The 26,496-nt window shown below is 37.3% G+C and overlaps 1 protein-coding gene across 5 annotated transcripts in view; it reads right to left on the minus strand.

The window, feature by feature from the left end:
• Positions 1–179: 179 nt before the first annotated feature.
• The window catches only part of DNM1L (dynamin 1 like), a 39,200-nt gene continuing 12,883 nt past the window's right edge, over positions 180–26,496 (minus strand). Inside the window, exons 3-20 of one of the 5 annotated variants that reach the window (XM_075755789.1) lie at positions 21,855–21,893; positions 20,610–20,656; positions 19,420–19,491; positions 18,798–18,884; positions 17,836–17,998; positions 15,767–15,887; positions 15,019–15,150; positions 14,528–14,734; positions 14,192–14,312; positions 12,659–12,814; positions 12,464–12,553; positions 11,392–11,484; positions 8,702–8,758; positions 7,395–7,472; positions 4,978–5,145; positions 3,546–3,655; positions 995–1,154; positions 180–473 (exon numbers count right to left, since the gene is read on the minus strand). In XM_075755789.1, coding sequence (XP_075611904.1) covers positions 417–473; positions 995–1,154; positions 3,546–3,655; positions 4,978–5,145; positions 7,395–7,472; positions 8,702–8,758; positions 11,392–11,484; positions 12,464–12,553; positions 12,659–12,814; positions 14,192–14,312; positions 14,528–14,734; positions 15,019–15,150; positions 15,767–15,887; positions 17,836–17,998; positions 18,798–18,884; positions 19,420–19,491; positions 20,610–20,656; positions 21,855–21,893 — 1,958 coding nt within the window. In that variant the 3' untranslated portion in view covers positions 180–416. Of the gene's footprint in view, positions 474–994; positions 1,155–3,545; positions 3,656–4,977; positions 5,146–6,710; positions 7,044–7,394; positions 7,473–8,701; positions 8,759–11,391; positions 11,485–12,463; positions 12,554–12,658; positions 12,815–14,191; positions 14,313–14,527; positions 14,735–15,018; positions 15,151–15,766; positions 15,888–17,835; positions 17,999–18,797; positions 18,885–19,419; positions 19,492–20,609; positions 20,657–21,854; positions 21,894–26,496 lie in introns of those variants that run through there. The other 4 variants (XM_075755794.1, XM_075755804.1, XM_075755814.1 and 1 more) reach the window with 4 other exon arrangements.

The following is a 26,496-nucleotide window of genomic DNA, read 5'->3' on the forward strand; positions in this document are numbered from 1 at the left end:
TTTAAACTTCTATTGTAAAAGCAGCTTAAAACTATGCCACAAGACTACACCGTCCATCTTAACCACAGGCAACCTGTTTAGCAAGTCAGGCACTGGAACTTTAATGTTTTTTCCCCAAGTTCAAATGAGACTGTCACTGAGACAGTAGACTTGGTCTGCTTTAATTTGCACCAGAAAGCTGGTAAGGAAACATTTAGAGCCATTTATTATGTGGATTAAATATGACTTATTTTGCAAAATACAGCATATTTTTCTGTTTGCAAATCAAACCAACTGTCTTTACATGAGCAGATTTACACAGTTGCAGTACACAGATAAGAGTTCATAAATAAAAATTCTACTCCGTATACCATGCCTAGCAATTTTCAAGTCAATTTAACCTCCAATGCATATAAATAGTGTGGCTGGTACAGTCTTCACCAAAGATGCGTCTCGCGAATCTCTGCAATGATCTGACTGGCTCGCTGCAAGGCCTGCGCACAGAAAGAAAAGCCCAAGTTGACATGGACACGTCACAAACACACTGTCATACAGATGTACACAGGTCATCGTGAGTGAGTCCCAGCGTTCCCAGTGTTCATATTACAGGGTACTGTCTAGATACACCAGCCATCGGTCTGTAGGCTCCGGGTGAAGCGTACACATGAACGGCAATGCTTTAAGCTTAACCCCCCAAAAGAGCACTGCTGAACATTATAAAGCTAAAGCAAATTATTAAAAGCAAATGTATAATTGAAAATAGCACCAGATTAGGGCTTCTGCTTTATGCCCAAAATATAGTTTAATTCACCTCTTCCCAACTACTCAATATACATAATACTTTCTGGTCACATACTGCTTTAATTCCTGTAGCAGAGAGAAGTAATACACTAGCATACTCCTAAAAAGCAGCAAAGAAAAAAGGCAAGCAAGGCTTCAAAAAAAAAAAAAATCTCACATTTATATGGTTTCAATTTAATTAACTACTCCCATGAGCTCCTGATCTTGTTAATACCTTTAGCATGTCAGCTGCCTCTTTTCTGCGCTGTGCCATGTCCTCAGATTCTGTCAGAAGGTCATCCAACAACAAGGATTTATACAGCTGTCCTACCAGCTCACTCTGAAGAGTGTCTTTCACGTGGTTCACCAGAAAATGCATCACTGCCTTTGGCACACTGCAAGGACATAAAGATTGTTTCTTCAGAAAGAATTATTCAAAACCAGGTCTGTTCTAGATTGAATGTACAGTGTGAGCAAGTGGCTACACACAACCTTGGCTCAAACTACCAGGAATTTACCACTACCATAAATAAAAATTCACTCTTTCAAGTAAATGCAGTATCTTATGCAATTTAAGAGCTGTCAAATTTCTTCCAAATAGGATAGCTGCATTGTAAAGAACATGAAAAAATATATATAGTGTAAAAAAGAAAATAAAAATATATTACTTTGCTCACTAGAGATCAACCTGAGTCTCCACTGTGCTAGGCATGACAAAAATCCAAGTATTTCAACCCTAGAATCAATCTTAATGTGTGAATGAGAAAGGAAAGAGGCAAATGAAGTCATATATCCAATCTTACTTAGCAGAAGAACTGAAAACAGGATCACTGTTCAAACACCGGAGTGCATTATCTCTGATAGCGTAATGTGAGAGCAATTTAAAACTGCAAATGGAGTTTAAGTTTGAAAAATGTATTTGTATGGAATGGAGGCAGGCAGCAGCCATTGAGAATTGAGAACAATCCATCAGAGAGACACTACAGAATCTGTAGAGCAACATTTTTCAGCTCTATGTAAGGCTAAAACACCTGATAGAAACCACTGTCTTAGCTCTGATCTCCATGCCGCTAAGCTTCCTGAAAAATATTCCAAGTATTGAATCTAGCTAAATCTGATTTTCTTTAGGACTTAAGATATGTATAGCAGTACTCTTCTGAAAAAGTGAGGGGAAAATAGTTACATGAGATTGACAAAATCACATCATCATGCTAACACAGTACCAAAATCTGGGGATATAAACACTGGATCAAAAATTGATCAGATTCAGAGTAACAGTAACTGACAATAAGAATACTGATGGTCATTCCCAACTGAGAAATAAAACACATTAATTTAGAACAACCTTGTTGGTGTAATTTTTAGCAGCAGTATTTTGCAACTAGAGCTGACTGGGAGTTGACATATAATCAGTACTGACTCATTAAGTAGTGACCACATCACCCATCTCATGTGCCCACAGCCCTAAATCTACATCAAGGCAGATCAAGAATTTTTGCTTAGAATGCTGCAACTGTCACTGCAGAATTAACTTGACAAGGACCATGCAAGTCATGATCAACCAAGATCCATCAACATATCTGAGCTTTTGGAATCACACTCCCAAGTTCAGCTGGGAATTTTCCCACTACATTAGTACTCAATGAATTCAATTTACATCCTCCTTTCAAGCCAATACATTGCAAGTTCTGCCAAAAGAAGAGCTTAAGAAAGAAGCCTAGAATACTTTGGAAGTCACCTGGCTAAGAGTGAAAGCAACACGAAACTCAGGTTCAAAGCTGGATGGTTTGGATGTGTACCCACACATGTAAAAGCCTGAATTAGTTCTGCAAGTATGATATGGGATGGATGCGAGTACCATCTTTGAGAGTATTTCCTAAAAATATTTCTGAATTAGGTGAGGATTTCCAAATACATCAAATTTATAATGCTTGAGAGAGCATTTTTTTCCCCATCATGTATGCATATTTACTGCAAAGAATGTGAAGGGTTTGTTTAGAGTAACACTACTAACACCGCAGTGAAATTAAGCTGAACAAAGCAATTCCCTGCCATGAAATAATAACTATTATATTGAGGAGAGTATTAGTTTACTGGGGAGATTAAAACATTTATGACCTCACTCATCCACTCTAAATGCTGGTTTCTGGATTCCCCCATTTCTCCTAAAATTTCCCATATGTATGTATATAAATATGTATAAAAAGTTAGGTCTTTCTACAAAGACTTAAAGCAAAATTTTACATCATTCTTCATTACAAAAAAACCCCACAAACTATGACAATTTTTAAGCAAAACTTCCATGACATTTTCCACAGTTGCACACAGCAGAAACATCACTTCTATGCTATTTCTATCCTTATAGCTAAGTACTAGAAAACTTAGCCACAGTAGTTCCTATTCGACATTCCTGTTTGAAATAACAGGATGGCAAAGCTAAGTTCTGTCAGGGCTACACAGCACCTAGAGTTCATTCTGCTTATTTGCTGCAAATCATCCATCTGAACTGCAGTATTCTCCAGAAAAGGAGGCATCTCCCAAATAATTAAATCTTTTACTTCCTATAATATAGAAGTCGAACCATTAGAGAAAACAAGTGCTTCTTCAGGCTGATTAATTCTGTGAAGGGTCAAGTTTTACTGCTGCTGCCTCTTCTAAAAAAATAATCATATTTTCTCTCTGCTTACAAACATAAGACCATGATAAAATAACAAGATTATACACATGACTCTTGATATACCACAACATTTGCATGACTTAAACATTTCTAGGAAGTTTTGTTTTACCTGTCCTGAATGTTCTTCCTGACAATAAGGAAGTAAGATTTAATAAGTCGTTCAATCACTTCACAATCTCGTTGCTCACGGGCAGAAAGTTTGCGTGCAACAGGTACAGGCTATGTAAAAAAATAAAAACCTCAGTTTACCAATTCTGCTCATTTGCATACGTAAATAAAACTCAAACTGTGGAGTCTAAAATAAACTAGTGCTCTTTTAGTCTGATAGTTTGATAGATGTTTGGTTGATTGAAAGCTCAACATGAGCTAGCAATTTGCGCTTGCAGCCCAGAAAGCCAACCGTATCCTGGGCTGCATCAAGAGGTGTGACCAGCAGGTCAAGAGAGGTGATTCTGCCTCTCCACTCTGCTCTCGTGAGACTCCACCTGGAGTACTGCGTCCAGCTCTGGGGCCCCCAACATAAGAAGGGCATGCGAGTCCAGAGGAGGGCCATGGAGATGATCAGAGGGCTTCAAGCACCTCTCTGGTGAGGACAGGCTGAAAGAGTTGGGGTTGTTCAGCCTGGAGAAGAGAAAGCTCCAGGGAGACCTTATAGCAGCCTTCCAATACCTAAAGGGGGCCCTAAAGGAAAGCTGGAGAGGGACTGTTTACAATGGCATGGAGTGGTAGGACAAGCGATAATGGCCTTAAGCTGAAGGATAGTAGATTTACATTAGATACAAGGAAAAAAGTCTTCACTGTGAGGGTGGTGAGGCACTGGATCAGGTTGCCCAGAGAAGCTGTGGATGCCCCATCCCTGGAAATTTTCAAGGCCAGGTTGGATGGGGCTTTGGGGCAACCTGGTCTAGTGGAGAGTGTCCCTGCCCATGGCAAGGGGGTTGGAACCAGATGACCTTTGAGGTCCCTTCCAACCCAAACCATTCTATGACTCTATGTAACCTGTCTTGCAACAAACCACTAATTCTTCAGAAATAAAAATAGAGACATCAAAAATCCAGATATGTGAAACAAAAGGTCAGAGAGCACCACTACTAAATTTTTTTTAAGAGCTCCCTAAAGGAACTAAGCTGTCCAAACACTTCAAGCATCTCCATCTATTTTTAATGTAAGCAGTTTTTGTCTTTAATGATTCTTTTCCTCTAATATAAAAAATGCCAGCTTCAGAAAAAAAAGAGCAGGAATTGAGACATGAGCTGAGATTTGTTTCTGTACAAAGAGCGATCTAGACAAGGAGTTCACTTGCACAGGGATTTGTGGAAGCAAGCCAGTTATCCCAAATCATAGGCTGAAACTGGAATGGGGAGGGAAATGAAGGATTGGGCAAGCAGGAAAGCAGAAGAGACTGGCTAGAGCTCCCCGTCCCTATAGTGGTAATAATTTACAAAAATACCATCTATTAGCAGCAAAGTTACAAGATCCAGAATTCAGATGTTTCCTGAGCCTGAATTACGAAGAGAAGGAATGTGTTTTTCATGACTCACCACATCTAACAGGTTTACAGCATGGCCTTTTTGAGGACTAGCAGGTAGGGCTGCAGCTGGCTTGGATTTTTCCTCTGCTGATACCTCTTCCGCTTTTGAGGGTTTCAGCATTCCTCTCCAGTTGCCTGTTCCAGGTTCCTGAGACGTATCTCCTGCTCCAGGAGCAGCCTGCACAAACAGCACAAAGAAACATTGGAGAGTTAGAACTGGGGCACTGCAAAGCAGTGTCTGATCAAATCTATTACTGAGCTGCAGGTAAGACTCACTAAAAATGAGCTTTTCATATGTATATTCCTTTCATTCTGTTCTTCACATTCCCCACCCTTGTTCTCACTTTGCTGCTTACAGCTGACACAAAGTATCAGTAAAATGAAAGCTTTTCAAAATCATATTCTTCCTAATAATGGTATGAAAATGCCTCAGAGATGCTCCCCAGCATTTTAAGGGTCTACAAATCACTTCTGAAATATGAAATGGTCTTCCTAAATCATTTGGCTTTTACTACTTTTACCATACATCCTTGGAGCAATACAATCTATACTATTAGGATGGTTCTGAAAGTATGTTTTGAAGGTCACCACAGTTCTGGCAAGACTTCAATTTAAATCCTTTGGTATTTTATTTACATATAAACTGAAACTTCTTACAATAACAGCTAAAAAAATATGCACATTTATGTTTCCAGGTACCACAGCTATGAACATATTTGTCCTGCCAGACCTCAATTTAGAGAAGGCTTTTTTTTTTGGTACCAAAACAAAAAAAAGTCTCCATCCTCTGGAAATGAAGATCAGAGTTTCTGAGAAGTTCCAGACAAAGAATGACTCACTGATCTCCTGAGAAAAGGACATAACTCTTAAATAACTGGACACTTAAATAACACTGGACAAAAGAAATATTAGTAGATGGTACCCACTACACATTAAATTAGTATTAAAAAAGCGACAGTTTATTTTGATATGAAACAGTGGTAATTTTTATTTTGCACCTCTTCATAAGTCTAGTATCCATTATATTTACTACTGTGCTTTAAAATCTACTGCTGTTTGAAAAACATTCAAGGCTCTGAACTACAACTAATGTCTTTTTCAGATATAAGAGGAAATAAGCTAAATTTATCGATTGTGTTTACAATTAAAACACCACAGGCTATTCTTATGTCTACAAAAAGAGAAACGAAGCACAGCAAATACAATACCAGCACTTGCATACTAGGAGGAAACCCATCTAAGCTGTACATATCGGGAATTTTATTAAAATTGCACAACTGTTCAGAGGCACTGTAAAAAAATACACTATAAGAATACACTGTAAGAATTCAAATCAACCTCTGTAATAAGAGAACCATTGATGAGGAAAGTTCCATTGCATTATTTCTGACTGCACGACAGCTATTCAAAATGGCAAAAATCCCTCTGCCGCTCTCACTCAGTATTACTGTGGAGCCTGCTCTATCTCCAAAGTAGTTTCAGAAACAAAGCTACATTCTTTCACTAGAGAAACTGTGTTGAGTATGTAACACCTAATAGAGGACACGTTTTCCGAGACAGAAATTAAACCAACTTTGGCAGCTTCCTGCAACTTAAGTCACAACTGTATCCTCACAGTAGCTCTTGATTTCCAGGTTTGCAGCATGTAAGAACTTCTTAAACTCCAATGAAAATAATAGTTAAAATTCTCCTACTGACTAGATTTTGACTCTACTTTGTTCAGGGCAAAAATGGCAGCTTTGCACTAGAAGCTGAATGCGCATATGCAATGAAGCAGAAAGCCCGAGTCCTCTTGGCACTCCTAATACACAAACTTGTGGCTACCCATCTTTTCTAACTCTAAGTGAAAGCAATTAACAAAAAAGTCTTTACAGTAATGCACTGTTATTTTAACATGAGAGACAGCACACCTGAAGTGTAAAAAACCACTGCAGACCACATTTCACAAATAGAAGTAAACCAGGGATTGAACGATTATGTGAAACAACGAAAAGGAGGTTCATATAACCTATAAAGATTCCCTGCAGGAAGCAGGAAACTCACATTTTAAGCTTATCTTCTGTCCTCCTTCTTTAACTGTCAACACATTAAAAACATGCAGTTTAACAACCATGCTGAACACTTTTGATTACAATACTGTTGCACCAAACAATCTATTGACTACAGTTTGAGGCAAATTATGCTGCATACTTGCACCACAATATATTATAACCAAGAGTTCAAACAGAAAACAGTGACTTTGCCACCTAATGGCCCATCTTTGCCTGCCACTGCACATACTACAATCAGTAATGCCAAGTAGTTTATACTCTGTAGGGCATACTGCGTCAGTGACAGAGCACTAAATACAAACTGCTTTCTGTACTATCTGCGGTGCACCACAACAGAAATGTGCATGCAGTGCTTATAGGAAAAATCAAGACAGACCTTGCCATCAGCCTCAGCAGAAGCAGCAGTAACAGTCTCCTGGGAAGCAGGTGTCAATGCACCTGGAGCTTTAGTAGACTAAAGAAGGTAAAAAATGCAGGGAGGGGGGGGAAAAAAAATTCAACTGAAGACCACCAAATCTACCTAGCAAATTTCAAACATTTTTACCTATTAGCATCTTTAAAAAAAAATCTAGAAAACAAGAGATTTTGAATTTGCAAGCAACACAGTAATATAAGCAGAAAAGGAAAAAAAAGCATCTCCAAGAGAGTTAAGAGACTTTTGGCTTCTCTGGCCTTCAATTTCATTTCAGCTCCTATACTGATGATATAAATACAAATCAATAAAAAGAAGGGTCAAACAGCACTGAAAGTAATCTCTAGATAGCTGCCTTAAATACCCAGTTTATCCATCAGCTGGCTTCTACTGATTAGAGGCAGTCATATTAGATCCATTCTGGGACTTTTTAAAAAGTCGCACTTTTTAAGCTAACAAACTTTGAAGTGATTTCCATCAGCTGCAGTAACTCCTGTTACAACCTGTGAGGAGCTTAAACTATATTCTATATATTTGGATTCTAAATACTTCAAGTAATATTAAATACCTAGCTGTCTAAAATTCCAGCTGATTGTCAGTCCATTCATTTCTACAGCCAGGCAATGTTTTGCATGACACTTGGTTCTTCCACCCATGTACTCCCTTGTCACTGAACTAATCCCAAAACCTGGTAAAACTAAGCAAGCTCCAGAGACAGAACACATGACTGGATTACAATGATCAACTGAAAGTGTCACCTCCACCATCTTCTCCCAAAGAAAGCAAGACTGCAATGAACTGCAGTTGTAAGAGTGACTTAAGAAAATAAAATAAAAAACCGCCCCCCAAAAAAACCAACCAACTACCAAATCACTATGCTGGCACACTGAATATTTTAAATCACTTGTTTATCTTTTGAAATCAGTGTGTCTCAGCCATAAATTTAAGCATGCAGGTTCTGACTCCATCTTTAACATCTGAAGGCATTTTAATCCTTACCTCAGATGACATTCAAGTAATAAGAGTAATGGTAATGTAAATTTATAGACAAGTCTTCAGAAATCTCAGATTTAAAACCTGCCAAAAATTGCATCTTTGGAAGAAGAAAATAACATTTAATTTCTGTCTTACGAAATTGAATGGAAAAAGCCAATACCTTGAAGCTCCCAAGACTGTTACTAGGGCAGATCAAAGTCTCTAATAGTTAAGACTGGATCAAAGGAGAATACATTCAACTGTAAATGAATAAATAAATAAAAATATTTACTTACCTTGTCTCGTGACACAGCAGAAGGCAATTCCCGGGCTAACCTGTTACGCCTTTGTTCCTTTAAAAACAATCCAGCAAGACCTCAATTATGTATTACTCTCTATCAACACATATGCAAGATTCATATTTTACAGATGACTTACATTTTAGAGACAAACACTGGCAATTTCATCTCATCCAGTGTCATGTAGTCATACTATGATTGTGTTGGTTTTGCATGGCAAGGTTTTGGTAGCGGGGGGGCTACAGGGGTGGCTTCTGTGAGAAGCTGCTAGAAGCTTCCCCTGTGTCTGACAGAGCCAATGCCAGCCGGCTCCAAGACGGACCCGCCGCTGGCCAAGGCCAAGCCAATCAGCGCCTCTGTGATAACATATTTAAGGAAGAGAAAAACAGTTAGAGAGCGTTTTTGCAGCCAGAGAGAGGAGTGAGAAGATGTAAGAACATCTGCAGACACCAAGGTCAGTGCAGAAGGAGGGGGAGGAGGTGCTCCAGGCGCCGGAGCAAGATTCCCCTGCAGCCCGTGGTGAAGACCATGGTGAAGCAGGCTGTCCCCCTGCAGCCCATGGAGGGAGGATGAGGGGGTGTAGAGATTCCACCTGCAGCCCGTGGAGGACCCCACGCCAGAGCAGGTGGAGACACCTGAAGGAGGCTGTGGCCCCGTGGGAAGCCCGCGCTGGAGCAAGCTCCTGGCAGGACCTGTGGATCCGTGGAGAGAGGAGCCCACGCCAGAGCAGGTTTGCTGGCAGGACTCGTGACCCCGCGGGGGACCCACGCTGGAGCAGTTTGCTCCTGAAGGTCTGCACCCCGTGGAGGGGACTCACGTTGGAGAAGGCCGTGAAGGACTGTCTCCCGTGAGAGGGACCCCACGCTGGAGCGGGGGAACGATGAGAGGAGTCCTCCCCCTGAGGATGAAGAAGCGGCAGAAACACCGCGTGAGGAACTGACTGTAACCCCCACTCCCCGTCCCCCTGTGCTGCTGGGGGGGGCGGAGGTTGAAGCCGGGAGTGAAGTTGAGCCCGGGAAGATGGGAGGGGTGGTGGGAGGTGTTTTTAAGATTTGGTTTTATTTCTCATTCCTCTACTCTGTTTTGCTTAGTAATAAATAAGATGAATTCCCTCTCTAAGTTCGGTCTGTTTTGCTCATGATGATAATTAGAGAAAGATCTCTCCTTGTCCTTATCTCAACCCATAAGTTTCTTTCATTGTACCTTTTCTCCCCTGTCTAATGAAAGAGGGGAGTGATAGAGTGGCTCTGGTGGGCACCTGGCCCTCAGCCAGGGTCAACCCACCACAGTCATCCTATGAAAACCTCAATTATTTGGATAAAACTACTCTGATCATTTGGTCAAAAGTCAATTCTCAATAAAAAACTTTTGCAAAACTTTTTGCAATACACTCCATAATCAAAACTAGAGCCTTTAAAAAAAACAAGATCAAAGTACACAGTTTGGCTTAGCATAGATACCCTACAGCCCTCATTACGGTTTAAATCTTTGAAGTAATCCAAAAGGATTTGATTCTGTGGCCAGAAGGGTTAACTATGATTAGCCCAAAAGGAAGGAGGATTCAGAATTCTCTTTACAGCAAAACAATTTGAAGCAATCAGGACAAAGATCTGATTTTTCTTGAAATTAAGAACTGATTGTCCACTGAATAAGGATAAGGTGGTTTACTTGCTTTGTTTCTTCAACAATTTCAGTACCCTGTTCAGGAAAACGTTGGGAAAGAACTAGTTTAAGTAACACATAATAATACAATAATCTCATATGTTCAACTTCACAAAGTCCTAATTTTTCTACTCACAGCAGTTTGAACACATATTGTTTCTGAACTAGATTCAAGAGCAGTCTACCAAGGCAAATTCAATTGCATACTCAGTCAATACAATACTTACACATATAAGAAAGTAAAAGGTTAGAACTAAAGAGCAGAAATTATAAGCATTTAAGAAAAGAACATTACTATGAAAGAATGTGTTGGATAAGCAGAGGAACACAAGAATATTAGTGAGCTCTTAGCCAGATGGATGAAGTACTGCAACAACATCAGACTGCAAGAAAGAATTGAGCAGATCAGTTGTAGAACAACTGCTTCTGTGGGATGATGATAGCAACAAGTATTATCAATCAAAGCTGAGCTTGAAAAACAGAAAGACTGCTGAAATTGTAAAAGGCTTTTATGGAACACCGATGGAGAAAATTGTCTTAGGGAGATTGAAGTGTAGTAACACAGAGACTCAAGAACAATGCCCGAAAGGAAGCAGAAATTAGAACCTGAATAAAGGAAACAATACTTGTATTATCCTTTCATGAATGAGAGGAACATTATAGCTATTGATACACTCTGTCAGAGACAAAATGCAGTTACTTCAACATTAAAGAGTATTTCACAATTTGAAGTTCTCTTCCAAAAATTTCATATAATAGCCAATACTCAAATTAGGTGCCCAGACAGAAACAGAGGCAGAATTGTTCTCAGTGAAATATCAACCGCTGTTCCTGAATGTAAATATGCAATATAAATCTAACAAATCAACAGATCATAAGATAAGAGTATACACCATATTTGTAATATATCACATTTTTATACTTCAAAATGTAGAACCGTGCTTCAATGAAAGCAATTGAAGCATTTGTTCTTTATTTAGGCTCTTACATAAAGGAGTCAAATTTAAGAGAATGTATTTTCTTACCTCTATGTTGTTATTCATTAAGCCAGAGGCATCGGCAAAGTCTGGATGTTTGGTATTGATATAAGCTAACTCAATGGCCACTAGATTATGAACCTGCAACGCAATGCCATTCGCAGTTCAAAAATTCAGTGAGTAAATATAATGCTAGTCAAGAGCAATGACCTACAATGCTAGAAAGCACAGTCTAAATATCCATAGCAAAAGACCGTTCTTAATGCCCCAAAGACATTAAAGTTCTGATCCAGAAGGCAAGAAGGGAATTCATTCATTCATTGCAATACATTCAGACCTTCAGCTGTTTTGGTGGTATTTGAGTTTAGCTTGATGAAACTAACAAGCTAATCCCTCTCCAGCAAGAAACAAATAAAACTCAGCAATTTAACGAGTGTAAGCTATATAGTAATGAAATTAGCTACATAGTCAACTTTCAGCCACAAGCCACATACAATATTTGAACCAGTGAGACATGGCTTACTATGGGGGATAGGGAGCACACAGAATCATTTTTGGCTTTTCACATCAAACTTACAGAGAGTCAATAACTGAAACACTTTGTTTCTTCCCCAATAAGCAGCCCAAAGCAGACTTTTAGATTTATTCAAAGTTAGAAGTTGAATTTTTAGTTCTTACTAGCTAAAGGGCATTAGAAACAAAATGAACATTTTGTGTTGATTTTCTCTGAAACACACAGAAGAAGGTCTACAATTTTCATCATTGCATCCTGAACTCTACAGTAAATATACAGCTTCTGTTACAAGGGAGGGAAATACACCTGTATCAAAAAGCCTAGGAGATGTTAAATCTAAGTGTTAGTAAAATTCTTTTGGGGAAATTGAAACATGGGGATAACAAGCTGAAGAAGGTTCCCTCCATCCCTTTGGTTTTTATGCTTCTGTCTTCTAATATATAAGTTTCAAACCATGTAGATATTAAATACCTAGCTATTTAACAAATATAAGTTAAGATTCCCTTAATAACTTGGGTTCCTGACATTAGAGCAAAGAGAAGCATCAAGAAAGACTCCTGAAAACACAAGCTTTTTCCATTAAAATTACAGTAGAATGAAAATTACCATTTCATTTGTGACAGGAAGTCTTCTACGCAGAAGACAGGTTACTACTTCAACTATGGCATCGTGCAATTTAGGAAACCTCAGTAATTCCTAAAAACAAACAAACAAGATTTACTGATGAAACTTCCAGATTTTTTTTAGGGGGAGGGGAAGCCCAATAGTTACAAACATAACTCTAAAAAAATGCATTTTTACCTGTGTACTGTAATTACTACAATGCTGGATAATCCTCTGCATTTCTTCATGAACTAGCTCCACACAGCGCAAGCTAGGTTCTTCTAAACGTTTGATTTGTCTTTTTACCAGCAATTCAAATGAAACTTCAGGAACAAACAAGGCAGGACGGGGACCCTAGTTCAAAGGGAGGGAAAAAGCTGCTAAATTGTGTGTTAAAACAACATGCAATTCTAAGAAGTAGTACCTGATGAAGCGCAGAATAAACCAGGTCACAGTGCTTACACCCAAAAGAACACTCAGAACAGGTTTTAAGAGTAAAATACGTTACAAGAATATTTAAATTTAAAAGCTATAAAATACAAACTTATTACCTTTAAGACAAAGTTTGTGTTAAATAATGATTAACCAGCATCCTTACAGAATTTTGAAGATTTCTACCTACTAATGTCACTCTAGGCTTACAACTATGAACAATTCTTTCACATTTGTGGAACCAAGTTTAAAGGAAATTTATTATAAAGGCAAAGACATTCTCTTCCTAACTTCAGACAGAAAAGTTACCATTATTTATTTGAAACTCCTGAGCATACAATTCTTACTGCAAGGCAGGTGGGTTTTCTGTTAAGTATAATCATAATACAGTGTCACTGATTTACAGTGTTTGGGATAATTTCAGTTATGACCATACAGAAAAATGCTTAGTTATACATAAAATATTTTCAACCTGAAATTTCCTTTTTTTTTTTTTTTTAAATTAAATTACCTTTGGAAACACAAAAATGTGGTATGTCATATAAAAAAAGACATCTCTCCTGTTACTAAATGCTGTTTTACACTTTACATTTACAGAAGGATAAGAGCATGCACACAGATCATTGCTGCAGAGTACCTAATGTGCTCCACATTTCAGTAATTCTTGACTATGCAGAAACCTGACTGTCCACACTCAACACGGTACAAAAGCTGACTTAGAGCTTGACTTTGGATGTCAAACACCTAAGTACTGAACATTTTATATACTGCAAAATTCAAAAGTGAACTTACTCTGTTAATTCTTAGCAACACCAATTCCCATATTCACAAGAAACCAAATCTGTCATGTAAACACTAAACCACTGAAGAGCTGCGTTCCTTATATAGAATTAAAATATCTGAATGTGTCCTAGCCCATTCATCTCAGAGTCAGTCTTCATAACTAACAGAAGTGCTTAATGAAAAAATAAATGCAGAGGCAGTCTTCCATCATCATTTCTGTAACACAAAATAGCTTCAGCATAGGGTTGCCAAAGCTGGGCCTAGGCTTTATTTCAGCCTGTAAGTAACAGTAATGAGATGTAAGCATTCACCTTAAAACTCATTCCGTACAGGATAATGGCTGGATATTGTCATTTTTCCACTTAAAGTACCAAAAAACAGGATTCAGCCTCTTCATATTAACTCATTCAGCTGAGATCATTAATTCACAGTACTGCAGGAGTACAGATTTGTTGAAACCTCATCTTCGAATCCAATATATAGCAACAACACTTAGAAATATGGAAGAACACTCACAGTAGCATTTCTAATGGCAGTCAGAATATCAATTGTGTTAAGGCCACCCAGTGGGTCAACAGATTCTAAAGTTCTTCCAAAGGTCTCATGAAAAATGTAACAGATTCTGGCTCCACCGCATCTGAAAGAGTGGAGTAACAAATGAACAAAGTAACAAATGAAGTAGCACCAATAAAAAAAGCTCCCATTGCAAACATTTTTTACAGTTACTTGGATTCAAATATTTTTGATTATGTTACCCTCTAGTGTAGTACTATTGCCAATGAAAGCCAGCAAGAGCCACTGGGTTGATCTAACTGCTCAGTCAATATTCTAAAAAAACCTTTTGGTACTTACAGCTCTGAAGTCTCTATGTATTTTGCTGTTCCTTCAATAGTGTTACAATATTCTGTGGCAAATTTGGTAATAAGCTGCAATAAAGTGGCACTTTTGTCCTCAACAGGTTCCCCATAGCTGTTTAGCAGAGATTGGTACTGAGCAGCTAAAACATTGATTCTGGTTTTCAGTTCTGGCAAGCAATCTCTGATATGATGCATCAGTAATCTAAAAATAGAAGGGAAGAAAAGTTTCAGCTTTATCATCTCCATTAAAACAGAGAAGAGACAGAAAATAATCACCAAAGGAAAACATTTAGTCATGAAAATTACAGTAAATTCAGAAACTGAATTTGGAACCAAGCAGAGTTTTCCTTAATATATCACTGTACAGCACCAAGACAGAAAGGAAGAGTAAAAATAAAAGTTTACATATATTTCTAACACACCAATTTATATCTTAAAGTATCTTTAAAAGCACACATTTATTTTATTTTACATAATATGTAATACCTGTTCAGTGTTCTAGCAAGATACTTGGTTCCGTTTCGATTGGCTAGGGAAGGATACTTCTTTTGAAGAAAACCATACTCATCACGAATGGAATCAGCTACACTCTTCTTATTGTTAATATCCAACTGACTCCTGAAGTTAAAAGGCAGTTACACACTAGTTAGAAGTGTAAATTATTTTTCCTTTACATCTGTTCTGGACAAGACATCTAACAGCTGGTTTTTGCTTTGCACACATAACTTATCTTCCTTAGACAACAAAGGGTTTTATTTGTTGTTCCATGCAGCACAGTCAACAAATCAGTATGGGTAGCAGCTGCAGACAGACCAAGCAATGCCTCTATCAAAATGGCATGAGATTTGACCTAGCTAATGCAAAAAATAAAGAGAACAGTACTATAGCCATATGTAATTAGCACTAGATTAGCACTAATATATACATGATCTGTACTGGATCAGTGCTAATGTGAACAGCTGACCATCCCTCAAGCTAAGAAACAATAGCAGAAGTGACACTACAGTTCTTTTAGAAGCAGCAGCCCTACTCCTTTCTAAACTAGCAGTTGGTTGAGTGGAAGAACACACAGGCTTTTGAAAAGTGAGCAACAAGCTTCTTGCTTGCTTATTTAGAAGTTTATTTTGACGTCAAGTCACCTTATTCTTAAAATCATATTCATGGTTAAAAAAGCCAAAAGCATTGCTTCACATTGACAGAGTTTTAAAAATAGCATCCATGTATCCAGACAGACCTGTTCACTACTCCAATGATGCCAAGTTTGACTGGAATCACTCTTCCCATAAGCACATCCATAGCATCAGTGCCAGCATCCATGAGATCCAGCTTTGTGATAACAGCAAGGGTTCTTCGACCTACCAAAAGGAAAATTCACTCACAGGGATGTTTTTTTCTTGATCAGGGTAGCTAAAAGTCGTAACTCAAAATGTTCCTCAGACAGCTGCATGAAGTTTAATACTGCAAACCAGCAAAGACTAGCACAAGAACACATGGTGAGAGTCTACCAGGAGCCCCTTATTAACAAGAATATATCAAAGTATTTGGCAGGTACTGCTCCCCACACAGATCTGGTTAAAGTTTTAGGAACCATGCAGTTTGAAATTATAGTCATTCCTGATGTGATCAGTAATCACAACAAAGATTTTTGCATTCTACATGAGGTTAGAGGCATTACTAAGCACTTGTAGAGAAGTCTAAGTAAGGCAGGTAGGGGACTTGCAAGCGTGAGTGGACTGAACGTATTTCTAAGCATATATGTAGGACCAGATGTAATGGCAATATGTTTGGAACTATATTCGAAATACCGCTACCCGCTGGAGAAGCTGCTAAAGGAAGCAACAGGCCCACTTCCAGCACAGAGCATCAAATACATAGCTGAAAGCCTCAAGGGACTGAATAGCTTGAAATCCATCCACTGAAGAAGCTTTAGGGGATTTAATTTTGCTAACGAAACAGATTTTTATTGAATACATGACTGAATGTTTTCCACATTACACCCAAACTTCATATTGGACACTGTGGAGGAAAAAGCAACCTAAATTCATTAAATAGGTAAAATATTGCACATCTGAACAGGTAGGCTAACACGCACAGGATTTGTCTGGGACCTTAGTATTTCCTGGGCTCTTGGGTCTGGAAAAAAAATGTGGCAAGAACTTTTTCTTTAAAATATAACACACCTTTCAAGTCTAAAAATAAACCAGTACCTCAGTGAAATCACTGGGTTCTTGGGTGCTGAAACTATCAGATGAAGTCAGAGAATCTACCTACTCTAGTACACCAAGTTCTCATTACACGCCATTATTCCTACAGAACCTGCAACATGAGCTGCCACTCCAGACCTTTAAGGTTTAGAATTTTGGGAAGTGATCCAAAAGTCACTGCTGATCATTTTTACAGGGGTAAATTAAAAGGAAAGGGTCTACCGCCCTGAACCAGGACAATTTGACTGAGAAGACTGCCAGAAGAGGTTCTCCCTCAAGGTTATGTGGCTGTGGAAGCCATAAAGGCTTAGGGAGACAGGCCAAAGCAGATTCAGAGTTTGAAAATAATCAAGAAATGTTACACTTTATGGGTAGAAAAATTTGAGGGTAAAGCACACCAACGCTATATTTTAGCCTAATTTCAGTATACTTAATTTCCAAGTATACTCTTCCATATTCTTTCAAATCACACAGCGCCATTTATTAGTCAACGGTACTGACAGCACTTTCCATACACAAGCAGCAGGCACCCAGTAGCTTCAGATCTGTCTCAAAGTCAATAAGTAAATATAAAATGATAATCCTCTTTTTAGATTAATCAAATCAGTCAGTTCTGTCACACAAATGCAGGATACCAAAATGGATACTGCCAGTACATATTAATTTTATTCTTACTAAAAAGTCACTAAACTAATGGCTAGACAGTGAATTACTAGCTGCAGGATGACATATTTTCTCTACTAAAAGAAACATTAGACAACAAAGCATGACGTCATCCTAACAGACCACTGTACACTACTAAAAATCTCAAAACCCCCAACATTCTGTAATGCCATTTTGCTGCTCTGGAAACAGAAAATAGTTATCTGGCCTGTCTGAAAGCCAGAAAGCCATTAGATATTAATTCATCACAGCATTCTCTTGAGTTGCAGAGACTGTAGCAAGAAGTCTTTAAGCAAATATAATAATTGTATTTTCCAGGAAGTGCAGTGACATTTGGTTTTGTTACTACTTTTTGCCCAAACAACTTCAGTTTTATTTCGGGATTTAATTTAAAAAAGAAGTTAAATTACAGGACCCAGTTTTTCTTGCTGCTTACCATCTGGATCCACCTCCCGTGCAATTTTAAGTGCTTCTGAAGTGGCCATGTCTGTGTTAGCAGCTGTGACTGCCAGAATAATTGAATTTGGGTTGCTGATGAATTGAAGGATTAGCTCTCTTATTTGAAGTTCTATGTCCTTAGGCTGATCACCAACAGGCACCTAGAGAAAAAACAATGTAGAGTTGTTGAATGTTGCGTATTTATGCCTACGTGAGACCACTCATTTGAAGTTCATATCCTATACCACAGTATAGGATAGTTTTCCCGCACTTTCCTTCCCCCTTCACAAACAAACAGGAAAGAAAAGGAAGACCTTGAAAGGTATAGAAGTCAAAAACACTCTAGAAATTACAATCAATTCAAATTATTCGACACTGTTGTCAAGAAGACTTAGTATCCAAGAATCACGTGTACAACTGGCAGAGCGGGGTGTGCATGGGCAGAGAAAGAAGTTACACTGTCATCTTGGTGCCACAGAAAATTACTCAGTATAAAACCAGAAGAAACAGGACCTGAATATTTCTTCTACGGTATCCTCACTTTATACAACTTCTTACGAAAAATATGTATAGCAACTCCTGGAGAAGCAACGGCGAAAACATTTTCAAACTTGCCAACTGTCCATCTATCTGCAGGTACAGCTTAGAAACTTCAAGTGCTACGCTACCTTTTTTATTAAAAAGAACATGCAGCCCACACAATGCTTCCAATCTCTCAGTTGTATATAGAAAGAGGAAGAACTCGAGCAAATCTACCTCCTGCAGCAGTGCAGAGCAACAGAAACCCAAACATTACGCCAGGAAGATGGTGACATCTCAAATTTATATAACCAACTACTTAACCTGAGAAAACCTGCGTATCTAACAATGCAGAATAATGCCAAAAAGTGAACACACACACTCCGTGTTTCAAAACACACTACTCACAGCGAGTCAGAAAAGAAGCATTCTGTATCTTACCTTTGTCATTCCTGGTAAATCCACAAGAGTCAGATTTACAACATTAGATGAAAAAATCTTAAGATGAATAGGCTCAGGACTGATTCCCTAGAAATACATTAATAATAAAAATTAATTACTGTATTGGATTATTTAAATGTACCCTTTAGAAAGCCAAAAGCTGTAATTTCATACTACGGAAACTTTTTTCCATCATACACCTTACACCTACTTGGTGAGGACAAAAAGCCAGCCACATCTGTCAACCAATTCTTTTGTCTTTGGAAGCAGCCCTGTTTTCCCCCTCAATATACTACATAAAAGCTTTTATATCTCCGTAAATATATAGATATGGAAGAACAGAATACTCAATTGTATAATTACCCATAAAGTCATGTATGTGGAAAAATGGAAGCAAGTTTAACTCAAAGTTTATTTTTTGCACTGCTTTGAAGCTTTGAATTAAAACAGCAGCAATTCTCTGCATTTTTTTTTAGCTGAAGTCACTTATCTCACAAACACAGTGAAAAATCTCATTACAATAGTTCAATGCTTTTCACTTCTACCTGCCAAAACTGTTTAAGAAAGGTTTAAGCAGCAAGAGTATCTATAGCAAGACAAAGATAGACAGTGAAACATTTACCTTATTATTTCCCGAAATCCTCTCTGTTTCATTTTCTATTTCCTGACGAATTTCATCAAAATCTGTATAGATCTGAAGTACAGAAGAAAAAAATTATTTAAAGAAATCAAAACCAGCAGACACTTACCTAATTGCAAAATAATACTCTTCTCCAAGAGACAGGGAAAAACTCTGTATCTAAGTATACAGAAAGTGAGAAAAAACAAGAATGACTATTAGCCCTTAAGCTTATGCCAACAGCAATCATCAGTGCTAAAAATTCAAGAAATTGGAATCTTGGCACTTTATCTGTTGATTAATACTCTGAGATAGCAGTTATTAGCCTTTATTTACCCCATTGATATCAGAAAAGGTGTAAAATTGTGTTCACTTAAAGAGAATTTCAAACACTTAATTACATTTCTAATCTAGCTGCAATCCTTTGAAGTTAATAAAAAACATGTAGCCTGAGCCCCTTCTCATCTCAGAGAGGACAATGAACAAGGACAGAGTTTAATTTCAAAATCTTTCCGCTCTTGTCACATCTATCCTCCTTCCACCAGTCCAAAATAAGTTAGTACACAGCTACCCTTGCACAGGTTCCCTCTACATTCCTCTCTAGATTTCCTTCAATTTCTAGCACTGCCTAGAAGGTAAGTAAATCAGTTTGAGGTAATAAACACTTAAATAATTCATCTGCCAACAAAAAGATTACTTTCTTCAAGCAAAGAATTAGATTTTGACTCTCTTATTAAAGTCCTAGGTCATCTCAGTTTCTGCTTCTCCCCCTCCAATGAGCACTGGCCTCTTCCTTCCTTTTCACGGCTTTCTAATAAATCTCTGCAGTAGCCAATTCTTCAGTGAACTGAAACGATTTGTGATTATATACTTCTTTGTCTTTGCAACTTCCTTTCTAATCTCACCAAAAAAGAAAAATCAACAAAATAACACAAAAAGAATTAAGATAAATCACTCAGCAGAATCAATGACCCACACAACAGTCAACTTACTGGTAAACTTTGTCTTGAATTTAAAAGAATGTTTTCAGAAGCTTTCTACTCATATAAAGCAAAACAGAAAATCCTCAGTACAGTGGCATATAATATAGCAGATAGAACAATCTCCTTTTTGGGAAAGTCAAGGAATAAGATATAGTATTAAATATATATGTGATAGAATGTTTATAAGCTCCATCATCAGAGTAAGCATACCTTATTTTTGGTGTGAAGAAATTTACCCCACTCTTCAGCATCTATCTCTGAAAACAAAGAATTGATACATGAGGAAGAGGAAGCAGATGATTCAATGACATTTTCCCGAAAGCCTGTTTGTTGAAAACTACAATGCGATTTTTTTTTTCAAGTAGCAAGAGAAAAATTAGTCTGCTTTTTACTGTTAGATCTTTAATAGCTCAATATAAATACATTTATGATTCTGCTTACAATTTTGCTTATTTAAACATTGCATCTCGTTACTCTTTTTAATCTGTCTTTCTTACACAAGGTCCACCTTCTTAACTGTAACTGAGCCAATCAGCTATCCTACCATTTTTTTTTCAGAAATGGCCTAGTCCATTAAATATCAGCTTGCAACAGAAAACAAAATAATTATTAGCAATAGCTTAAAAAACCTGAAAAAAATACCAGCTTTCAGCATCTTTCCTTTTACCATGCAAGCAAGATCAAATTACAGCTGAAAGAAAAAGTTAGAAAAACCTGTAGAACCAAAACCAAGCAAACAGAAAATACATAAGAATTCTGCGTAACAATGGAGTCTTAGGAAAATGTGTCTCTTCCCAAATCTGTCAAGGACCAAACATCTTAACTCTTGTGAGTCACCACTAATGTCCAGAATTATTTGGGGGCTGTTCAAGAGCAGTCCCAAAAACAGCAAAGGAGGTTTTGTCAATTCCTGCTTCATAGCACAGACAGCAGTTTGAGGCACACTGTGAGATACTCACACTTCCACAACTAGGTTTCCAAGTATTAGTCTTAAGGTCCATTTCAAATTTTTAGTTTCTGGTCATTTCCCCTCCGCTCCCTGATACAGCAGTCTGTTCTAGAAGAACAGTCTACAAGAAATCTGACCATTTGGCAAACACACTGCTTACCTACAATCAAGTCATATTTCAGAACATTTTTTCTACTCAAGTTGAATTTCAAGGTACTGATCAATAGAGGATTTTTAAAGGATTTGGGAATTAAAAGTGCAGGAAATTCTATGAAGCAGTAATGGCACAGAAGAAAAGCAAAAATCATCTCATTTTAATACAACAAGGTCAGAAAACTAAAAATCAACCAGATCGCAAGACTCAGCAAAATAACCAATCAACACTGTAGCCAAAGTGTAAAAGTAAAAGTGTAATCAACAATAAAGTGGCATGAAATGTATGTGATTTTGTGTATATAAGCATGCACTTTATGCGTAGGGAGAAAAAGCAAGTGGATAAAGGCAACCTTTAGAAAGGTGTCTTGGATTTTTCCATGTAGCAGGGTCTGCAGTTAAAGAGAAACAGCATTGAATGATGTTTAAAATTTTTAATCATATTTAATACAGCATTTTATTAACTTTCAGTATGAGACAGCATTACAAAGATCACAAATACATGCAGACAGATGTGCATGCTATTCTACTATTGATGAGAATGTGTAACATATTAACAATATGCACAGAAATAAGACCTTAACTAAACACTGATAAATGATGCATATTAATCAGATATTCTATATGACAAAGTTTACTTAATGATGACTATTATTGCTGTTCATCTGATTTCAACAGCTCACAATATTTTTATCTAAGCACAGAAAGCAGCACCATCAGGTTCCGCAAAGTTGAACTGCTTTGGCGAAATATGTTTCTCATCATTTACTCATGGCAAGAATGGGAAAGAGTAAGGAAACATTTTTAATGTCACTGAAAGTAATGTTACTGTATGGGAAAGAAATTAGAGGTTGTGCATCAATCTTTCTAATGCTCAATTAAAAAAAAAAATGGCAGTTCTGAGACAGATTTAAGAAGAAACAACATTGGCCATCACCCTTCTCAACTTTTAATTTTCTCAAAATATTCATGGAAATCCCATTACTAAAAAAAAAAAAACCCAAAAAACCCCCCAAAAAAACCCCACAACACTTTTTATTGAAGGGCTGATAAGTTTACAGCTCTATATTTTTATGTAATGCCAGTACAGCACCATGGAAATGCAAGTATCAAACCAAACTGGTGAAAACATTTTTGGCATGTGCCTGTTTGGCACTGAATGCAAGTAGCACAGCAACAATCAATTCACCAGTTTGAAAAGCCTAGGACATCTGGGAAGTTATTTTTATGTCTTGTTCGGTGGGTAAGTCAAAGGTCTATCATCACTGGAAACATGCTGATTTAGATGGACTTGATCCATTAAGGAAAAAAATTTAAGAACCAAACTACTTTTACTGTTCTGCAGGCACATGAGCTATGAAGAACCCATTGTTAGGAAGCAGCTTTTATTTGTCTTGGTTGGTAAACAGGTGAAATTACATACTAGTCTCCAAAATAAGTGCAAAATGAAAGGACTTATTAATTCCAGGTTATTAAACAGGTTTAGTTTATTTACAGTTCAGAGGAAATAAAGCAAAATACACAGACAGGAAGAAACTACAGTATCTTCAAGACTGTATTGTTCATTCTCTCTTAAAAATTGAATTAAGAAATTAAAGACAAGCAGAAAGCCAGGAAGAAAAAGATACAGCAAGATCCTACCACCATTAATTATATTTCAAAGATATGGACCAAGCTCTCTTCTGTTATGTGCCCACTAGGGAGATAATGTCCTCCTAGGACACATTGTTTTAGTCTTAAATTACTGGTTTTGTGGTGGCATAGAAATTTGCAGCTAGGTACTAGGCTTAGTTCTATGTATAAATAAATGTTTTGTTTTAGTATAATTATTAACTTTTTAAAATACATATTAAAAGATATGCATTCTAGTCAGAGGCATTGCATTTTAACTTGTTAATATCTAAGGATTAAACGAGACTGAAAATTTTTTTAAGCTTTAACAAGCTACAAGTTTTCTTTGCTATATATAACCCAAGAGAAGATTGAAGCCATGATAAATTGCTTAGTCTTAACCTCAGCCTTGGTGCACATTAAAAAAAAAAAAAAAAAAGAGTTAAGGAATAAATGCAGTCTTCTGAGGTGCACAGAAAATCTCATCTGGTCCAGGAATAAGCTTTTATAAGTTTCATCTCATTTTATACAGCAGGGAAACTCTTGTGCCACTCTTTCTGAGGAAGTCTGTACTGACACCTTTTTAATATTTGAGAAAAAAAATCCCAATAGCTCTAATCTAATGCAAAGTAACTTTTAGGAAAGGAGGAGCAATTTGCATTACTAAAAATGCAAGGATGCTCAAGGCAAAGAAAAAATATTTTCATTAGCCTACATTCAACAACCCAGTGTTCTGGTTTCCACGTAGAACATTTTTTTTCTATCCCTAGTTTTACTGGTAAATCAGTTTTCCCCTGTTTATGTTACCTTCTGGAAGCTTTTCAGGCAAAACTTTCAGGTAAATTAATCACCTGATTACATTCAAGATTCAATGCTAGATAAAAGCATACAGAAATGACATTTTGGTCATTATAAAATTACTAAGTATTACAGATTATAAAACTTTATTAAAACAGCAGCTATTAAGAACAGATAGATCCTGCCTTTCAAAATACATCTCCTGAATAAACCAACAGACTGTTTGCTTTTCTGGCTTTTCATATGTTGCAGTGAGACCTGAAAACTTTAATTAATGTACTGGAAAACTAGACATGACGACTGTATTTTTCTCAGGACTGCCCTCCACCAAGTTGTTACTTGTTATCTCCTATACTGCAATGTTCCTTTAAGAAACCCAAATACAGTGCAATGCTAACTGACTTCCATTATTCATGTATCTTTTCTTCCTTCCTAAAGCGGTAGAAATGTTCTTCATACACAACGGGAGCACAAAGAAGCTGTTAAGAGTCATAAAAGGCTACCACCGTAGAGGATTTCTTGCAGCATGGCAACAAGAATTTCCCATATAGATAAAGGACAAAAATCAGCAAAGCATGAAGAATCTTACCTGTTTTCCTAACTTTCTAGTTCCCAGACTACTATCTGAACTCTTTTCCCATCACCTTATCCTTTCCTAGCTCTCTTTTTCTAAATAAAAAAATCCACCTTGTGAAAAAGACGTGCACATCTTCCATCCCTTCTATATCTTATGCCATTTTTTCCATCCTTTACGCTAACTAGATGGCAAGCTATTTCACGTGAAAGCTCTTTCTCTCGTGCTTCTACAAAGCTAAGTACAATGAAGCAGTGCACACCAGGAGCTAGGGGTAAGGGATTCCTGTTTGAAGTAGAGAGCAAAAAGCTGACAAAACAGTGTTGACTTAGGAAGCAACAGATCTGTATTAATTATTCCTGTGTTCTGTATCAATTCCATCTGTTCAGAATTTGATCAATGTTCAGCTTCCTATCTTGAACAAAAAAAAAAGAACCTATAAACATTTACTAATTGACCATTCATATGTTCCCTCCTCTTTTCCATTTCCTAACAAATGGCTAAGCTACCAGAATAGGTCTTAGCTACAAAACCAATTTCATAATTTACACGACGAGGCCCAGTTGTCTCATAAATGCTGCTGCTCTTGCAATCTGATAAGAGAACACTACAGTGCAGTATCACCACATCAAACACACCGTATGTGCTGAATCACTAGAGGCTAACAATAAACAGCAAAAGAATAACGAGAACATTTCCTTCACACCAAACCACACACATTTCTGTAGAATATATGTATCAGTGTGAAATGTTATGAAAACACAGCACTTCATATTTAATGGAAAATTCATATCTATTCTACTTTCTGACTCTTGATTTATTGCAGTGAGCACAGTACAGGGGTATCACATGGCTCATCAGTGACTTTTGAGGAACAGCAGAGATGATCTTTAATGTTAGAAAATCAGAAGTTATTTCAAATGTCTAGATGCAATTCTTTCTCAACAGTCTTTCCCAAGAAATCCAAGAATCAAATAATAATAAAAATAAAATAAAAAACCCCAAACCAGTCAAACAAAAACCCTAAATTGATATGAACTGATATTCCTTGGCAGCTCACATACATCAGAAGATGTCAAAATTAAGGTATGGGAGAGAGACAATTTTTTCCTTCATAGCCATAAAGACAAGGCAGTTGTCCATACTTAAACGAATACCACAGCAATATAAAATGCTTTGTGTTAAAAACAGGGAAGCTTTTTAGATGCAAACACTCAGACAGAGGTAAAATTTAAGCTTATAAGAACCACAGACTAGTACTATTTTTTAAATGGATGTATTTATATGTAATACTAATGCATATCTAGAGCAAGCATAGTACGGATAAAGGTGACAATTCACAAAACAGAAATCAAAACAAAGAGGCAGTTAGATAAAAGTATCTGTGCACACAGAGTTTATTACCAGCGCATTCAGAAAGCAGCATGCCGAGGCTGATATTCTCTTGTCCAATATTCAATTTGTAAAGAAGAAATCCCTCATCTGGAGAAAATCTTTTTCTGCTAGACTACGGATAGATTTTCCTCTGGGAAATCCCACACACATATTCAACCCTACCTCAACAGCCACCTCATAACAAACAAAAATATGACCTGTAATAGTATAGGGAATTATTATAATGTCAGACAGTGTAGCCAGGATAAGGGGTTGCCATCTTTTTTTCTTTCCAAGCTACTTGATTCCATCTTCTCAGATGTAACACCACAATCTCTATGTATGCTAAACCAGAGCAGTGACAAGTCTATTTAGACCATGATTTGCCTGAATTTTGGAGGGAGAAGACAGGCATTTTGAATGCAACTGGTAAGCCATAAAGGTTTGTCTGTTCTGACCAAACAAGTCCATGTCTCTCTCAAAAGAACATCTAGAAGAGAATATAGCATCTACATCTTGCACACTGATTTTTTTCCCCCAAGTATCTAAATGGGCCTTAAAAATATTAATTTAGCCCAACATCCTTATGTAATATCATTATCCCATTTTACATTTAAAACGTGAATCCCCAGATCAAA

This window comes from Balearica regulorum, chromosome 1 (assembly GCF_011004875.1).
Source record: "Balearica regulorum gibbericeps isolate bBalReg1 chromosome 1, bBalReg1.pri, whole genome shotgun sequence".
NCBI classification, from domain to species: domain Eukaryota; kingdom Metazoa; phylum Chordata; class Aves; order Gruiformes; family Gruidae; genus Balearica; species Balearica regulorum.